The 18,001-nt window shown below is 38.7% G+C and overlaps 1 protein-coding gene across 14 annotated transcripts in view; it reads right to left on the minus strand.

Annotated features, from left to right (window-relative positions):
• PTPRT (protein tyrosine phosphatase receptor type T) overlaps positions 1-18,001 on the minus strand; it is a 507,468-nt gene that overhangs the window by 223,105 nt on the left and 266,362 nt on the right. For all 14 annotated transcript variants that reach the window (XM_030008888.1, XM_030008884.1, XM_030008894.1 and 11 more), the window contains exon 7: positions 15,548-15,841. In XM_030008888.1, the coding sequence (XP_029864748.1) occupies positions 15,548-15,841 (294 nt within the window). The remainder of the gene's footprint in view (positions 1-15,547; positions 15,842-18,001) is intronic.

Raw genomic sequence — 18,001 nt, forward strand, 5'->3', positions numbered from 1 at the left:
GGAGCAGGCACCAGATCTTCTGCTATCTCCTCTCTGGCACAGCAAAAAGAGTAAATGTAGGTAGTGCAGAAATCTGCTTTCTCAGCAGCCTTTTGAGGCTGAAGAACAGCACTTCCAGCCAGGTTCTCAACCAAGCAGAGCTCTGGCTCTGCATCCCACCACCTGTTGACTCTCTTGGGGCTGGACATGAGGGTGAATGGGGAGCAGATCCAATAAAGTTGTTTTAGCAACCTGCCCCCTACCTTACTCTCCTTATTCACAGAACCAGACATGCACCCACCACACAACTAAAACAAACTCCCATTTTCCTCTGCCAGGTCATCACAGGGAAAGCTGTCGGCTTTGCCACTACAGAAAGGTTTTCCATCCTGAGGTGGAGCGATGTAGCAGAGAGGAGGAACACAGATGGCAGCCTGGAAGCAGTGGTCAAAGCCTGCAGTTTTGCACGGAGAATGAATGAGTGGTTTGTGACTGTCACATACTCATGAAAGGATAAGCAAAAGGAAAGTTTAAAAACAAACAAAAAACAGACCAAGTTTAGTGAGTCTACTATGTATGGAGCAGGGAAAGAGACAGTTTCTGACTCAGGATTTTTGAGCTTTTTGGACCAACAGCTCTGTAACTCTCATAAATACCACAAAAGCAGAGCAGAAAGGATTTTTTTAAGGATAGACCTGTCAACACAATCTGCGAATCACTCAGCTTTGCTGCCCAGAATATGACCATGTTATTGTCATTTCTGTGCTCTGAATACACAAGAAGGCAACCTGCAGTGGTGTGAAGGGTGCGCAGAGCATCTCACACTATCCTCATGCTCTCAGGAGGGAACAGATGGAGAGCTGCAGGCTACAATTTGTTATTTCAGCCTGACTCCTTTAAGGAAGACAAATTTTAAAAAAATTCTGAAGGTAATATACCAGTAGTACCCTGGTCCTTAATCCTGGGGACAACCTAAGGTAGGATTTGTTTCATAAAGTCTTAAAGGTATTTGAGTTTAAAAGCTTTCCTATCTGTCAATACATTCAAGTACATGATCAGAGGCAATGCCATTTCGTGATTCCTGTGTAAATCTCATGCACAGTGTGGTGAATACAGGAGATTTCTGCATGATGTTTATGAAGTCTGTAACTCAGGCAGCAATTTAATCTTGCCCTGCTTTTTTTCACCTAACCTCTAGAGGATAACCTGGTTTTAGAGTTATTTACCTGCAATAGGAAATACGTGGTCAGCAGACAAACGCCTATGTCTAGGTAGGCATGTCTGGGTAAGAGAGTAACTGTTAAGATTTGCTGACAACCGAAAAGGTCTAAGCAATCCAATTGAAAGTGGTAAAATGGATAAAACTGATTGTGCCAAGTGGGATGGTTAGCAGAGGACAGGTGCTACAGTGAAATCCATCCCCAAGCATACAGAAAAGCTGTTTTACAGGGACCAGAGGTAATAGATTTTAGTCACGTAGAAGGAAACTTGGACCCTGATTTCAGAACTCAGAGACAGCAAGAGAAAACATCATTTGAAGGGAAGAGTTGAGTTAGCTGAAAGAGCCTCGCATACAAAACCTGTTTAAGAGTGAGGCAGAGTCAAAAAATGTATATGGATGTCTAAATCTTTGTGCTCTTTATAGCTGCAATCAGATGTGGTTTCAATTTATAAAACCCTGTCATATGCATTTTGAATGATAGGCTGTTCCCAACACAAAAGCTAACCACCCTGTTCCCCCAGCTGAGCACTCTGAGAAATCATACATGTCTAATACCAGACTGTCTAGGGCAGGGGGGCAATCAGCATCAGGTACCAGGGACAGTTGGGCCACTATCCTATTTCTGTGCACTAGTAACATAGAACACACCTGCCCCATGGCTGCTAGACCCTGCTTCCTTGGATCCAGGGAAGAGCAGGGCTGTTTCTTTGGCTTGAAAAACAAATACACAATTTTAGCTCTCAGGTGCAACTGCAGAAGCCTCTGGTGCCTCCTCCCCAATGGGTTGTATAGCATCAATATTGCTCTGACATTATTCTTCCTAATACTCATACAAGAAAAAATTACAATATTTCTGCAAGGTGAATAGCATACTGCCTCATAATACCTTCTATTTCACTAATTTAAACTGTGATTTCATAAGTACTTCTGTAGAGACTAACACTGCCTGATTTGAAATTAGGTAATCATGGACACACCGCAGCAATCACAGACAAAGAAACGCTCAATCATTTGCAAGGTCCTTTTTCATACTATGAATGAATGAAGTGTATTTGAATAAAGCAAAACTTACTACCTATTCTTTAAAATATTGCTGTTTCTGAAGCCTAAGTACTCTGAAGAATATTTAAATGAAGATCTGTCCCTTTCCCACCAACCTCACCAAGTGCTGACATCACGGCAAAGGCCTTTTGGGCAGAAAATTCAATCTTTTGCACATATGCAAACACCCAGCGTGACCATGCCCATAGCAGGTCAAATAGCCTTCAGTTAATTTTGCTAGACAAACAGTACATTTCACAGAACATATGCAGATTTTAATATTAATTCATAATACTGTCATCTAAAATTGAGATTCAGGTATATCCTGAGTTTCCACAACTACTCCTACTTCTCATTAACTCATCATTTTGGAAAAGTATGGCATCTTGTTGCTGGTGTTAACATTCTAGAATCAGCTTCTAAGTGGAACAAATGCTAGAATACAGTTGTGGATGATGAACCTTTAGACAACTAGCATGAAAAATAGAAGATAAGCTTGTCCCCCTTATGAAAATAAAAAAGGACCTACTGTCCCAGGCACTCCATAGATTCTTCATGGCAGAAACTCTACCCTAACAAGCTGAGTAAGACAAAGGGTGAATGTTGCAGAGCTGTGTGCTGCAAATGAGAGGAGGTGGTCACAGGATCTGATTGATACTAGTATATTGTGGTTTAAGAACTAACATATAAGCAAAAGTTCCTTCACTTTTAATTATTGTTGTTACAAGAAATGCACAAAGTTAAAGTGATGAAATGCAAATATTTTAGCGCAAATTGTTCTAACCAGAAAAAACCCACCTCTTTTCCTGAACAAAGAAACTCAACAGCACTGAAGCAATTCAGAACAGAAAACATACACCCCAGCAAATAGTATGTTGTTTGAAAAGAATTTTTAGAGTATTTTGCTATAGAGTAAAAATATCCCATGATTCTTCTTTTTTTTTTTTCAGGTTCTTTCATTGTACTTTTAACAATGTTACCTTTGCTTAACACATCTGCATCGTAGGCAATGTTCTGTCTTTCCCTCTATCAATAAATAGCACTTCTTTTTAAAACACCTCAGTGTTTTACTGCCAAGGGACACCCCTGTGTCATGGTTTAACCCCAGCCAGCAACTAAGCACCACGCAGCCACTCACTCACTCTCCCCCACCCGGTGGGATGGGGGAGAAAATCGGGAAAAGAAATAAAACTCGTGGGTTGAGATAAGAACAGTTTAATAGAATATAAAAAGAAGAAACTAATAATGATAATGATAATACTAATAAAGTGACAATAGTAACGATAAAAGGATTGGAATATACAAATGATGCACAACGCAATTGCTCACCACTCGCTGATCGACGCCCAGTTAATCCCTGAGCGGCGATCCCCCGCCCCCACTCCCCCCAGTTTATACACTAGATGGGACGTCACATGGTGTGGAATACCCCGTTGGCCACTTTGGGTCAGGTGCCCTGGCTGTGTCCTGTGCCAACTTCTTGTGCCCCTCCAGCTTTCTCGCTGGCTGGGCATGAGAAGCTGAAAAATCCTTGACTTTAGTCTAAACATTACTTAGCAACAACTGAAAACATCAGTGTTATCAACATTCTTCACATACTGAACTCAAAACATAGCACCGTACCAGCTACTAGGAAGACAATTAACTCTGTCCCATCTGAAACCAGGACACCCTGTGACAGAGAAAAGGCAGGAATAAGAAGCTGATTACGATTATGCCTTCAGCACACAGGTACATTTCTACAGCCTAAACAGTACTTTAACAAGATAATATTACTTTTAGCATAGGCCACCATGATCAGGTTCGGAGATTATTTCTTGTTACAAGCAAGAGCATCTTTTACATTGAGACTTACACAGAGACAAGTAAGGATAGACAAACTATCACTCGTACTAATGAACCAAGTCTGATCACCTGGGAGCACTGACACAAACCGGTGAGCCTCGGTCCAATTGCGCTGCCAGCAGCGTGAGGGGCTTGCAAGATTCAATATAAATTCCTGATCAGTTGCAGCATAAAGTACCGATATTGTATGAAGCACCTGTTTGCACAGAGTGTGATTCCAACTCTTTTACACTGAGATATTTGCTTCTGTGTGAAAATAAGTAAATATTTGCTCTGCTGTGCCAGCTGGATCAGGGGAAAGCTATAAATTGCCTAAGCCTTTCATAGAGAGTAGAAGGCTGGCAGAAGGTGGGTATCTGGAGTTCACATGCACAACACTAATTGGAAGCAACAGCTATTGAAAACAGCTTCAGAACATAAACGGCAACACCAGAAGTAGATACAAAACTCATTTTCACTCTGTGGATTTTGTGTCAGGTATTGCAAAATTCATCTTTTAACTCTGTGGTTCCTGATTTCTTTAGAAGAGTAGGACAGAGACCAGAATCAAAGAAGTTGAGTTTTCACGAAGGAAAGGGAAGTCTTATAACTGAAACTAGTACAAGCGCATTGCTGAGTGATTACAAAGAAAAAGATAATATATGTGTTGAGATGTGATGGGAATCAGTGTTTACAAGAAACTTAACACTTATCACCCCAAAACACTTCCACCACCACAAAGCAAATTATAGGATGCAATGTGCAATGTGGTGATCTCTATACATTATAGGATGCAACATGCAACACTTTACACCAGGATTTTAATCCATTTCATGTATCTCACAACAACTCAAAGACATTTGGGTTCTCTTATAGCAGCAAGGTTATCTGCTTTGTCTGAATTGGCATACCACTGTTTTAGTTTTGTATGAAATTAAAAACCATCGCAGTTGTAGACTTGCTTCCAGGCACAGTTTCTTTAGTGACAACGGGATTCTTTCTGCTGAGGAAAAAGAACCATGTGGATCTTTTTACAGAGGAATTTGTTATGAATGTAAAAATAAATAGTATAGCAAAGTGACCTATAGAATAGCAGGTGGAAAGAATTACTCCTATGGTGGGTTAACAAATAATCCACCTGAGGGAATAAAACCAACTGGGAAGAACTGGTTTTGTACATACAGATACAGTAGTTCATATATAAGATTGCCTTTGGTGCAGTATTCCTTCTCTTAAATTTGGCAACCTACTCTTCTGCCTTGCTCCCTCCTCTGTTAAAAAAGACAATTTAATGCCAATAGTTTATCTTCCTATTAAAAACATTATTAAACAAATTTATCACCTGAAGGCTTTATCTTCAAAGTGACGGACTTCCTTGATATATAATCTAATCTTTCAAGCTCACCAAAGATTTTCATCAAACTTCATTAATTGACAAATCAGTTTCTGGAGGTTTGGATCTATTTGCAAGACCTACTTCCCTCCTGCTTCTTTTTTGTTCTCTAGTAAATGCTAGAAAACCTTTCAAAGTGCCACAGGGAAGAAACTGTGATGTTAAGGCTTTCAGATTTTGTTATCTTGTGAGTTGTGGTCTTGCTTTAAACCCCCTTTCAATGGTCTATGCACCACGATTTTAATTTAATAATTTGAAGGATTATTGGCAGCTAAAATGAGGATTTGTGGATCTTGAGTGAAATACATTGTAATAACAACTGTCAGTCTGATTTTGATGCTCAGGCCTGCATGCTCTCTGATCAGCAATGTTTGAGTACTTTGATATGGTCACAGCTATGGTCTACTTGAATACTATTTCTAAAGTCATAAAATATTTCACTGCTTCATATTTTCAAAAAGCCCAGCTTAAAAAAAAAAACCACCTTTTTAGCTTATAAAGCTAAAAAGCAAAAATAAGTTAAAAGGAGTTGAAAGCATTTCCTTTTTGGTTTTTTTTTTCCCCTCATTGCACTCTCTGGAGTAACAAATAATTAAGATGGTGACTAAGTTTATAAACCCCTACCCAGTCCCATGGCCACAGCAATCACCTGGATCACAATCCAAAGCCTGGGAGGATTGGGGGTCTTTGCTTCTCCACCTATGTAACATGAACTGAGATACAAAGGGATCCCTGCATCCCCCAAAGGGAAATGAGATCTCTGGTTCACTCTTGGTTTTGTCATGTTCAGATACTGTAACATAATGGGTCACAGAAATGTCCACAGACAGAATAGGTGGTTAAAAAAATAAAATAAAGTTCAATTTTAAAGCTCAACCAGTATGAAAATGCAACATACTTGTGCAGACAGGCATACACACCATTACAAAAAAGGTTTTGTACTCTCATACTCCACCTGCTGGTTCTGCAACCGTATTTAAGACATCAACGTGTCTTTGTCTTTTTTTTTTTTTTTTTTTTTTTTTTTTTTTTTTTTTTTTTTTTAAACCAAGGTGTGCAACACGCCTGCTCATCTGGATAAGTTGGCAAGTGTTAAACAAGCAGTCATGTTCAACTCAATATTTCAGAGTCTACTGGGGAAAAATAAAAGGGTAAAATATTTATGACAAAATGTAAAACAACTAACACGTAAGGAACAAAACTGTTCCTACATGTCTTACAAATATCTCAGGGTTAAAAGCATTAACATAAGGTTAAGAATTTAGTACTCTCTTTCATTTTTCCCCTGCCTTGCTTTTGTATTATGTGTTAGAGCTTCCAAGAAAGCCAATTAACATGCATTTTATTCTTTGAAATGTTTAAAATTGGGCACTTCCAGCGTATAAACTCTAAACACCTCTTATTATTTGAGTGCTTTTTAATGCAGACTTGTGTACATTAAAAATACATTTAAAAATGAAAGGCATTTATGTTTCAGCTGTCTTTGGAAAAGCAAAAAGAGAAGCATAAGCAGGAAGCAGTGAGCAGTGTTTGTCCCAGGACAAAGATAGGATCATGACTATGCAAATCCATAGAGCTTAATAAATGCTTTGCAAGACTGGGTCTGTCATTTCACTCCCAGGATGAGTTATGGTATGTATCACACAGAGAAGCAGAACAGACACCTCCCTTCGGTTGCTCCTCAGTGGAAGTTCAATGCTTAACACATGCACTGCAAAAATACACACATAGCATTATCCTTTCCAGTTTCCTCCCACTAACTGGGCTTTTCACACTTGTATAAAGCGACATCTGGAAACGATCATCTCATCGCACTCTCAAAAAACTAACAGAAGCAGTAATAATATGGTAATAAGGGATGAAATTTTATGAAAGATGCCACTTAACTGAAGACTAAAAGATACCATGCAATTTAAATAAATTGCTTTTAGCAGGGGACTGAGTGCCTGGCCCATTTTTGCAAATTGTGGGCCAGATTTTCAATGTGTGTGAAACGCTGACTTTGGTAAAGCAGTGCCAGTTTTGCACAAGCTAAGGTTAGAGTCCTATGAAGTCACATTTTTAGGACCACACTGGAGACACCCTTAAATTGAGGATGCTGAAATGAAGCTGCATAAGCAAAGAGAAAAGCAGCTATTAACACATCAAATATCTGCTTATTTTACTTCCCTGCCTCTAAAGTTTCTTTAAGTGAGCTAAACAAGAGGAATCACACAATTATTTGAATGCATACAGGAAAATTTAACACAGTGTTGTCCACAAAGATGAGAACTCAGTTCCCTGATTAACTCAGGGTGGCTTGGTAACGCAGAAGTTGTCATAATTTTGTTTTAGGCTCTCTGCACACCACTTGTGTCCAGGCTCCAGTCCAGAAGATCTGAAATCATTAATGTGGGCCTGACTGTCCTGTCAGTGACCTTCTTGTACACAGCCTTCACATGTGCCCAGCATATTTCAAGTAGAAATACAGCCTGGAATAACTGCAACAAGAGAAAAATCAAACTGGCTTGTATTCACTTAAAATTTCATTCAAAACCACTTTTTACTTAGAAAAGTACTGTCAACACAACAGATGTTTAGCTGCCTCAAATCTACAAAACTACTAAGTCAACCAGTGCTCAGGGATTTCTCAGAGTTCAACAAAACAGAATGTTTTTTGTTGTTGTTGTCTCAGGCTTTTTTGTTTTATTTTCTCTTCTCTCTCTCCATTTTTGTCTCTTCAGGTTAGGAATACCCAGGCTGTTTGGGATGAAACCTGGACAGAACTTCGGAGCCAAGAAATATTAAAAAGAACAGTGTCATAAATTCAGCTGGTGTGAAACCAAGTGCTAGGCAGGTTCACTTCTTTTGGAAGAAGTCATGAGGTCCCATCATTAGCGAGAACTGTTCTTCTTGGCATGAAAGCCTCATGCCTTTATATGAAAGTTGTCATCTTACTGACCAGCCTGCCCACTCAGAAAATATATTCAAACCACAGTATAGAAAGCCACTAAATTAAGCAGCAACACCACCAAACAGAAACAGTGTGATGTGGAAATTAATAACTAGAGTTCATCCTAATAAATAAAAATAAAAAACATTTCTGGATAACAAACTGCCTTTGCAGATATAAAGTAAATCCCTAGAATTTAAATCCATCACGAGCAAAACCCCTCTGGGAAAAAAAATCCAGACCAAAGCACTATTATAACTGCCTTTATATTCATAACTGTATTTATGCAGACTAAGATAAGGGCAATCAATCCACATGCCTCAGGACAAAAAGCCGATCTTCTGCAGGGATCAGGATAAAGAAAATTCCTCACCTTATGTACCATGACTAAAGGCAATAGGGGACATGCTTTGCTAGATTCGGGAGTTTTCAGGCATTGGTCACTGCTAGAAACAAATATCAGATTTATGGCATACTGATGTGCTCCAGCAGTAAATCCCAGCCTCTCCTCTGCACATTGCTGCTTTCCAACACACTGAATTTAGTGCCTGAAGTTTGGATGGACCGTGGCCTCACGCTAAACCAAGTATCTTCTCAGCTCTAACAATCTGACTTTTCAGGAGCCCGGTATTCAGTCAGTCACCCAAAGTGCAGGAAAACACTCTGCTTCCCCTTTCACCATTTAATTACCTCCCTTTCTCCTCCCAAATTCCTTCTGTTCCATACAGGTCATCACTGTTGTTACATCCCAGACAACATAGCTGCTCCTTTTTTCATTTCTTTTCCAGTAACTAATTCATAGATCTAGTCTATCCTCTGTTCTTTGAAAGGTATCTTTCCAGTTTGACCATGTTTCTACAGCCAATACATCCATAACTTGATATTGATAGTTCCTCAAAGAGACATCTTTTGCCTGGAACACCCCTATACATGCAACCAACCACACCTCTGCAGCTTGAAAAGAAACCAGAAGTCCACTTGGCTTCCTACACAGCTCTGTAGCTTCAATTGAAGTATTGTCTATATTGTCCAAAAGGTCTGAAGGTACATATTATGGGCTAAACAGAAGCTGAGACCTGACAAAGAGAGACAGGAAAAGCGTATCACTCCGACACGCTCATCTCCACAAACACATATTATCAAGAAATACTTCACCTTTTCTTTCAGCTGTTACTTAAAGAGTAGATGCTTTCTACTCCATCAAAAATTAAGTGAGGAGGCAGAAAGAATATAGCAGAAATCGAGATATATTTATTATCTATTTAATCAATTTGGCAGGGAAAATCACCTTACATGCAAAGGGACTTAAGCTGTTAGGATGCGATACAGATGAAGCCCCTATCTTTCAGCAATGCTACCTGGCTGTTTCCAAGCACAAATCAGGGATCAAGGATCAAAAAGAAGGAATATCATATTTTTGTAATTCTGCTCTTATCTCTCTAGCTGACATGTCAAAGGCTATTGAGGTGGAATGAAAACAATTTCCAATCATCAAGCTAAGCGAACAAAGTCACTAAAAAGGGTACCAGTCCCACAGGCTTTGTGGGATCCACATACTGAAACTCGGACACAAGATCATGCCATTCTCAACAGCTCACCTGCAGCGCTCCACGGCTCTTGGGAATAGGCACTATCAAGAGAAGAACAACTGCATTTCGTTGTGCTACACAAGTCTTTGTTTCAGGGAAATTAGCAAGAGAGCAAAACCGAACACAAGCAGAACATGCACTGCAGAGGCTTGTCTTATCATAGCTGGGAAAAAGAAAGTCCCTCACAGCATTTACCAATATAGAAAATAAGAAACCCAGGTAAGGTTTTCCTTCACTGCTAATATTCTATAGGAGATGTTTTTCAAAAGTAGGCACTCTTGCTAAAAAAACATCTATTTTCCCTGTTGTCTATATTTAATGTTCTAACAGACAGTGGAGCTAAGAGTTAAAATTCAACTAATATTAATGGGGAAATTAATGTATGTTTCAGGACAAGACTTAGAGTAAACTCCAAGTTAAATTAGTCTGTGAATCAGTGATTCTAATAATAGCTACATGTGAGTTGTACAGAACTCTCTTTCAAATCACTTGATATGCCATTTGTGTAGTGTTTTGACTCATATATCAAATTTTTTTTCAGGTTTGGGGTTTTTTTTTTTGTAAGCTTGAAAAAAATGAAGGCAGCAGTATAGCAACCCTGAATCTTATTTTTCAACGTTATCATGTGAATGTTTCCTATTTAACAGGAGCTATGGCCTTAAAATTAAATCAGAAACAAATATTTTTGAACCTATTGTAACAACTCATACTAACAGCGCACAACAAAGTAATCTTCTGGTTGTTCAGTTTGTACATTTCATAACAGTACACAACTACCTCCTTTTTCTAACATTTCTAACAGAACAACAGACAAAAACATTTCTATAATATGAAAATGTAGTCTTAAAATGACAAAAAAATGGCAAAAGCTGCTTACTATTTCTGAACTTTGCAAGATTTCATGGCAACAAAGTACCTTTTAATAATAACTAAAGGAAAAGGTTTTTCAACTACTTTGCAATACCATATCAAATTCTGAATGTACAGATTATTTGCATTTATATCAGCTACTTTATCTTGACTATTTTTAAAAGGAGTATTGAATTCAGCCACATCGTTCATGACCAACTTTTATTTCCCTAGGCCAACAACAAAAATTGAGTATTGATCTTGACAACGGCTCTTTTCTCCAGGAGCTAAATCACATCCTCCTGGCTGAATAACGCTGTCTCTAGCAGCTTATCTTAAGAGATAGGTTGCATGTGATCCCTGTGAATTTTTTCATATGAGGACAAACCTCTTACTATCATAAGCTTGTTCTATTTGTTCTATGAAGAATCATTGTCACACCTTTTTTTTTTTTTTTTTTTTTTTTTTTTGTGGAGAGGGGAGCAGATTACGGGGTTTCTCAGGACTTTTTCTCCCCTCCCATTCCTTACCAAGCAATTCTGCTGTCAGACTGGGAAGTTTCCTGCTTCCAAGCCTCAAGGACACAAAACCCACCTCATGAGTCACCTGCAGTCATCCAAAAAGGCAGAAAAGCTCATGTTCAAGATAGCTTTTCCAGGTAGTACTTTAACCAGGTCTAAATACTATTTTTAAAGAAAGTCTTATATCTGTCCCTTTATTCAAATTCATTTAAATGTTACCCTTTGGCCTTGCTTTTCATGCAAGTTCATCCTACTAGAAGGCAAACACTTTTCAGATGAGATTCCCGTCCCCACCCCAAGACAGCTTCATTTGCAAGGTCTTCCCTTCTCTTTCACATCCACCAGAGGAAAAAAGGACTTTTCCCCTATTCTCCCTTTCTGTGGCAACTGGAGAAAGAAAAAAAGCAGGGGAATAGTAAATAAGCACAGAGAAGAAAACAAGCCCCAAGCTTCCCAAATCACAGCTTTCCAAAGCACACTCTTTTGAATGAAGCCCACGAAACAAGGATTTTAAAGAGATCTGTTTAAATATTGAGGATCACTAAAAAAAAAAAAAAAAACAAAAAAAAAACCCGCCACACTCAGAAGACCAGTGCTGAACTACTAGGCACTACTGGGAACAGTGTTCAAACATATATTCTTATCCTGTTATCTCCCCCAACCTATTATTTGGGGGGTAAAAACTAATATTTTATATCTTCCTTTCCTTTAACCACCCCTCAACCCTGTGTCTGATCTTAACCTTAAGCAGTCTTTCTCTTTTCCCTGTTCTCTGCTGAGCAACTCTTCCCTCTGACTGACAGTTTACTGGTTTATGCCTCAAGGTCATTTAATCTTCTCCTGTCCCAAGTCATGACCTATCACAGTCTAAGAAAAAACCCCAAAACACAACAAATCAACACAAAACCCACACCACCAACAACAAAACTAAATCATTCATTTACAAAGACAGGGTTTGTGATATTTTCTGGCAGTTGGCTTTTCCCAGAAGGCGGCAAGCTGGGACTTAATTTTCAGTATCTTTTCTAAAGATCAAATATAAACGGAGTCTTGTAGTGCTGTCCTGTAAAAAACCAAAAGCATTGCCATTGGGATAACAGATGTCTGGGCACATACTGTTTATAGAAATTTAGATGAGATGTTATCCAGTTTAATAAAACTTCTTTGTGCATTTAGAGCAAGACCCACAATTAGTTTTTATGGGTTTTATACAATGAAAAACTTTAAAAAGTCCACATAAACAACTTCCATTCACTCTGATCAAAAAATCTGAAAATCATGAATGATCTTGATATGAGTTGCATCATGATGTAATGACTTTCTAAGCTCTTGCTGAGCCATTCTGGTCATGCTTTTGCTCTTATGCAAGGCCAACAGTCAAGAAACTCACAGCAGACAACTGCAACTTTGTAAGTGAGCTTCTGTTGCTTGATTTGAAGTGGAAGAAAAGCATGGTCCTTCCCAAATCCTAATTCTAATTTAGAGATGAAAATAAAAATAAGAATCTCATTGCAAGATGTGCCTAAATTGAAGGCTATGCCAGCAGTTACTCAGACTCCCTGGCACACAAGTATACAACGTCTATGTGAAAAGACACTAAGAAGATCATTTAGTAAAAGGGACATTGACTTCTCACTGTTGGAAGGTTGCAGACATCTTCTGTTTATGGTTACACTGATTTTTTGCAATTTAAATAAGTAAATACTACTTCTCCAGTATAGGTGATATTCTCTACTATTACTTCTGCAGTCAATTTTGTTATCTTTATTAGTGGGCCTAATAAACACAGTACCACAGTACCAATGCTAAACAGTCCAATAAAACAGGACTACTCCAGCCATCTACTGATTGCATACAAAAGTGTAGGAGTTTGGTACTTCTCTCTTGCTAAGTAATGACAAAGAAAAGAACCAAAAAATTCACTTGAAAAAAGCAGCATCATTCATCCCTCAACTATTTAAAAACCCCCTCAATTTTCATCGATGTCATTTGTTAGGCACTCTAAGAAAAATCAAGGAAAGAGTGCTGTTTTCTTGGTTCAGCACATTTTTAAAAATCTTTACCATGGCAGTTTTGTGTAATTATCCTCGAAATAGGGTATTTTGAAGGATTCCACAACATACGGAAATTGGAATAATGAGTTGCATTTTCTTGTCTATCATTTCAGTTGGCATTTTTTGGAAGTTGTACATCTTTAGATATTGGATAAGTCTCTCCCTTCCTTCGAGTCCATGCTTAGATCAAGATCATTACATTTTTTTCCCACCCAATGCCCTAAACAAAACATAAATGTCATCACCATCAATCTCAACAAACTTTGTATGACAACTAATATTAATAGAATGACCTTCTCCAGTTAGATTTTCATTAGTAAATTAGGATGGAAAATAATGGGTGGCTCAGCTTAGCCAATTTGAATGAATTATCTACGTCATCCTTCATGATGTCAGTCAACACCTATGCTGAGCAAGGAAACTCAGCAATTTGGCATCCAGTAGAAGGCATCATTAAGCACAAAGTCAACATCCCCCCTTTTTTTTTTTTATGTGACTTAAACTAAAGCAAGCATTCTTTACAGGTAATACAGAAGATTTTGGCTGCTGCAGAGAGTGTGTCTGCAAAGTCACAATGCATGAACTACAGACCAAATCTCAGCATGTCATATTTGCATATGCAAATGCACAGTCCCAGGCCAGGCCTGCACTTATTTCTGCCGAGGGTTAGAGAATTTGACTGCACTAGTGAAGGAGGAAACAGCCAAAAGATGAGTAGCACAGCATGAGCCAATTTCCCAGATAGGCCAGGATGTCATCCACGTCACTTCATGCTTTCCACCTAGCTGCAGAAAAGCCTCCAAACATCTGTCTTCTACGAATGGAAGGTGCTGAATATAGCAAATACCTCCATGCCAGATCCTCATGCTCAGATTTTTTTTTTTTTTTTTAACCAATTCTTCTCAAAGAGACACTAAATGTTCGCGGCTTTATAACCAGTATAATAAAGGAAAGGCAGTAAGGATGTGCGCCCCACCCCCCGACCCCCAATACACTCAGCCTGCCAGGCTTCCTTTCTCGGTAGAGGAGGAGGATGCTGCTGGGGGTGCTCATGCTGTGACAAGTGGGTGAGGAACAGTAACACTGCACTGCTTAATCCCATCCCAGGATGGCATTTGGCTGTTCTTGATGCATTCTTCACACTTCAGACTTGCTATTTGGTCAGAAAGAGTAACTGGATCCAGAATGCTTTTGTATAAGCTTTCCACTACTTACATCCACTTGCTTTAAATTATTAATTTTGGGGGAGGGAAGGAAGGCTGTAGAAAAAGAAGAGCAGCCTTTTAGTCTCTGTCCTTTGTTCACACCACAGTAGACACTTGGCAAAAATTAACAGAAATGCAAAATTTGAGAAGACAGTTGTGTGGTGGAAAAAACCTGCTACGTAGAAAACTGCTTTGTTCATCCCCTTGTAAGGTACAGAGCTTGATTTCCCTTAATGGCTAATGATTAATGTATGAAAACAGGATGAATAGCCAATATATCTGAAACATGGGAACATGATCCTTTAGTTTTTCCTGGTAAGGCCAATATGGCTTAGAAAGAAGATAGACTTTTCCTGTCCCTGGAACAAAATTGATCTGTTCCAATATGAAAGACAAAGGGAAGACGCTGTAGTGTTTGAACAGGTTTTTTTGTCAGAAGTGAGGAAAAGAATCCATTCCATCAAATGGAATACAAAAATTTGTTTCAAAAACTAAATGCTTTCTGCTTCACCACCCTGCACTCATAAATTGATAGCACTGTCAATTTATTAATAACCAATGCTGAACCATTACCCAAGAACAACATATATTTTTTTATGCACTTACAGGGAGAAAATTTTATAATAGACTAGTCTTAAGAACAATTTGCCTACTGGAGTATTGGTTGGAAAGCTCTCATCTGCTTGCCCATTTCAACGGAAAGCAGCCATACACTGTAGCAGAAAGTTTGGCAAATACACTACATGCATAAAACCAACAGTTTCTTAAACACTTGCCTATGGAATAAGAAGTAAAATATTCCAGGATATATCAAAATTCATAATGTCAATTCAGATCACTGATGAAGCACATCTGCAATAAGGATGCGTGGAGGACCATTAATATTAGTAAGTGAACCAAAGTATCTGTGCTGTATTGTAAAGCAGCAGAAACCCTACCTGCACATTTTGTTCTTGTTGTAAGTGGTGGTCCAGGGGGCCCTGTACCTCCTTCTCCAGGGCGAGTGAGCAGCACTCTGATCTCATACTCCACATCAGGATCCAAATGCCACAGTTTGTAATTAGGAGAGTCTACAATGTGTGTTTCTGCCCAATTCCCAGTGGTTGTCCGATACTCCACCTCTTTCAATATGATGGGCCCATCTCCAATGATGGAGTTGGCGTTGGGTTTGATCCACAGGTACGTGGCTCCGACAGCCAGCAGCTCAGGAGGGGCGATAGGAGTTGGGGGCTCTGTAGAAAAAAAGAAACCATGAGAGGCCTGAGACAATTTTGTCAAAAGGATCAAATTTCCACTATGTATCTATATAACGGTGCTGTCCCAAAGAATTTGGCTTCTTTTTTTTTTTTTATGCTAAAAATTCAGCCCCCTTACACTGGGGGTAGTATTAACAATTCAGAAACACCTGCAAAAATACAGCAACCACAAAGCAACTTCTGTTTAAAATAAAACACAACAGTCACTTTTAAAAGATCAGGTTTATTCTTACTCTCTCCTTTAAGCATATGAGCAATAGCATTCAATATAATATTGGAGGGTGAGAGGCAAAGAAGTCTTAAATAAAGACGACTGAGTGCACTTAGCATATACCATGTATAAAAAGGCTCCAGTACAACAGCCCTTCCTCTGCCCATGGTATTGTGGTTCAGCCAAAGTGTAATGCTTAACGTGAGACAATTAGCAATGAGTGGAAAAGTCAAATCACTTGCTCATTTTGTGATTTTACCAAGCAAAATAAAGGTTAAAAATAGGATATATTTTTTAATCAAAACACTGGCTGTGTGTCTGAGAAAATACTAACAAATTCAAACACTAGGGATCTTCCCATGGTCAATGATATCAGTAGTCAGGATGCTGCTAGAACTGACTCTTAACTGTGGCTCTTGGTAGCTCAGAACTAAGGAAAACTCTAAGGCAACAGTGAATCAACACCCCCTGTCATGTTTGATTGCAAAGTTTGCTTAACTTCATGAGCAAAGGTACTCAAGCAAAGTCTGCATGAGACTTGAAAAGTGCCTAGATGTCTGAAAAGCATCATGAGGAGGCAGGAACCTGGCCACTGAATATCTTCTCTGTGATAAAAAGCAAGCCAATAAGAGACATCTCAGCAGCACCCTTTGATGAAAAATAATAATAATAAAATAATAATAATCTACAGGGCTCTGGCTGCCTGCCTGATTTTTTTTTTTTTTTTCCCTTCTCTGTCAGTGTATAAATAACACTTGCATATTGGAAACCACATGAATAGCGTATGCCTTGTGGTTTTGAAAACCTGAGCTGAACTGTGCAAGATTATGAGCAATTTCTTTAATCTCATCTAGCTTTTCCTCTGTCACACTCTAATGTGGTTTGCCCTCAGCCCAGAGGACACAAACTCAATTCTCTTGTGAAAATAAGGTGACAAAAAGGACATCTCTGCCTCAGAAAAAGAAACCTATAAATGTTACAGCATGACATTAATTTTAGAGTTCTGTGGGAGTTATTCCAAACCCCTCTTAAAGGTGATTCCTCAAAGAACCCAGAGAACTGGAAGAATCCAGGACCCACAGAAATGTGTAAGAAAGGAGTTTGAGCACCACATTATGGGAGGAATATAGGACTTTCCCCTCTGGAGAAGTCTTGCAGGTTAACATGGTCTCAGTGAAGAGAAACAAACGCACAGAAAACATTATTATACAAAATGATCAGCTGAAAAGTTACTTAATTTCATTTCCTCTGGCTAACTAATTACAATGAACCATGCTATCTCCTTGAGATTGACTGCAGTAGTTGTGCATTGTACCTCGGGAAAAAAAGCAATCTGAATTGTAATTATAGCAGGTATCCAATATGAACTAAAAATAGTGTCACGAGCTAAGTTTTCTGTGGAATGTTTGTTTCTGCTTTTATTTTGCACTGTTCCCCTCCTGCCAGAATCTTTTTCTGATATGAAATGTCAGGCTGATTATATGTTGATTTAGCAAGGTTATTGCCCCAAGAAATTTGTTTTCAAGAAATGCATGTAGATACATTTTCATTAAAAATCAAATTATTATAAATCACAAACAGTTTATTACCTGTTTCTTGGTGCAAGACAATTAAATGATAGACTTAGTGATTTTTATTCCCGATGCAAAAATGACATCTTATATGTCACGTCATAGCTGAACACAAGATAAATGAAATATTAAACTCCATTCTCCTGGGCTGCAGACTTCAATAACAACATGATCCAGGTTACTTTGGGATTTGATTGCAAGGTAGAAGAGCTTTATGGGACTGAGCTTAATTAATAGAGCAGTTTGTCCTGCTAAACAGGCATGAAAGTCTCATCTAACAAGTTTAGAAACTACTATTGCCAAACTGATTTAAATTAAGATGACACCCAGCATTCCTATCTTTTTTATTTTAGG

Source organism: Aquila chrysaetos, chromosome 3 (genome assembly GCF_900496995.4).
Source record: "Aquila chrysaetos chrysaetos chromosome 3, bAquChr1.4, whole genome shotgun sequence".
Taxonomy (NCBI): Eukaryota; Metazoa; Chordata; class Aves; order Accipitriformes; family Accipitridae; genus Aquila; species Aquila chrysaetos.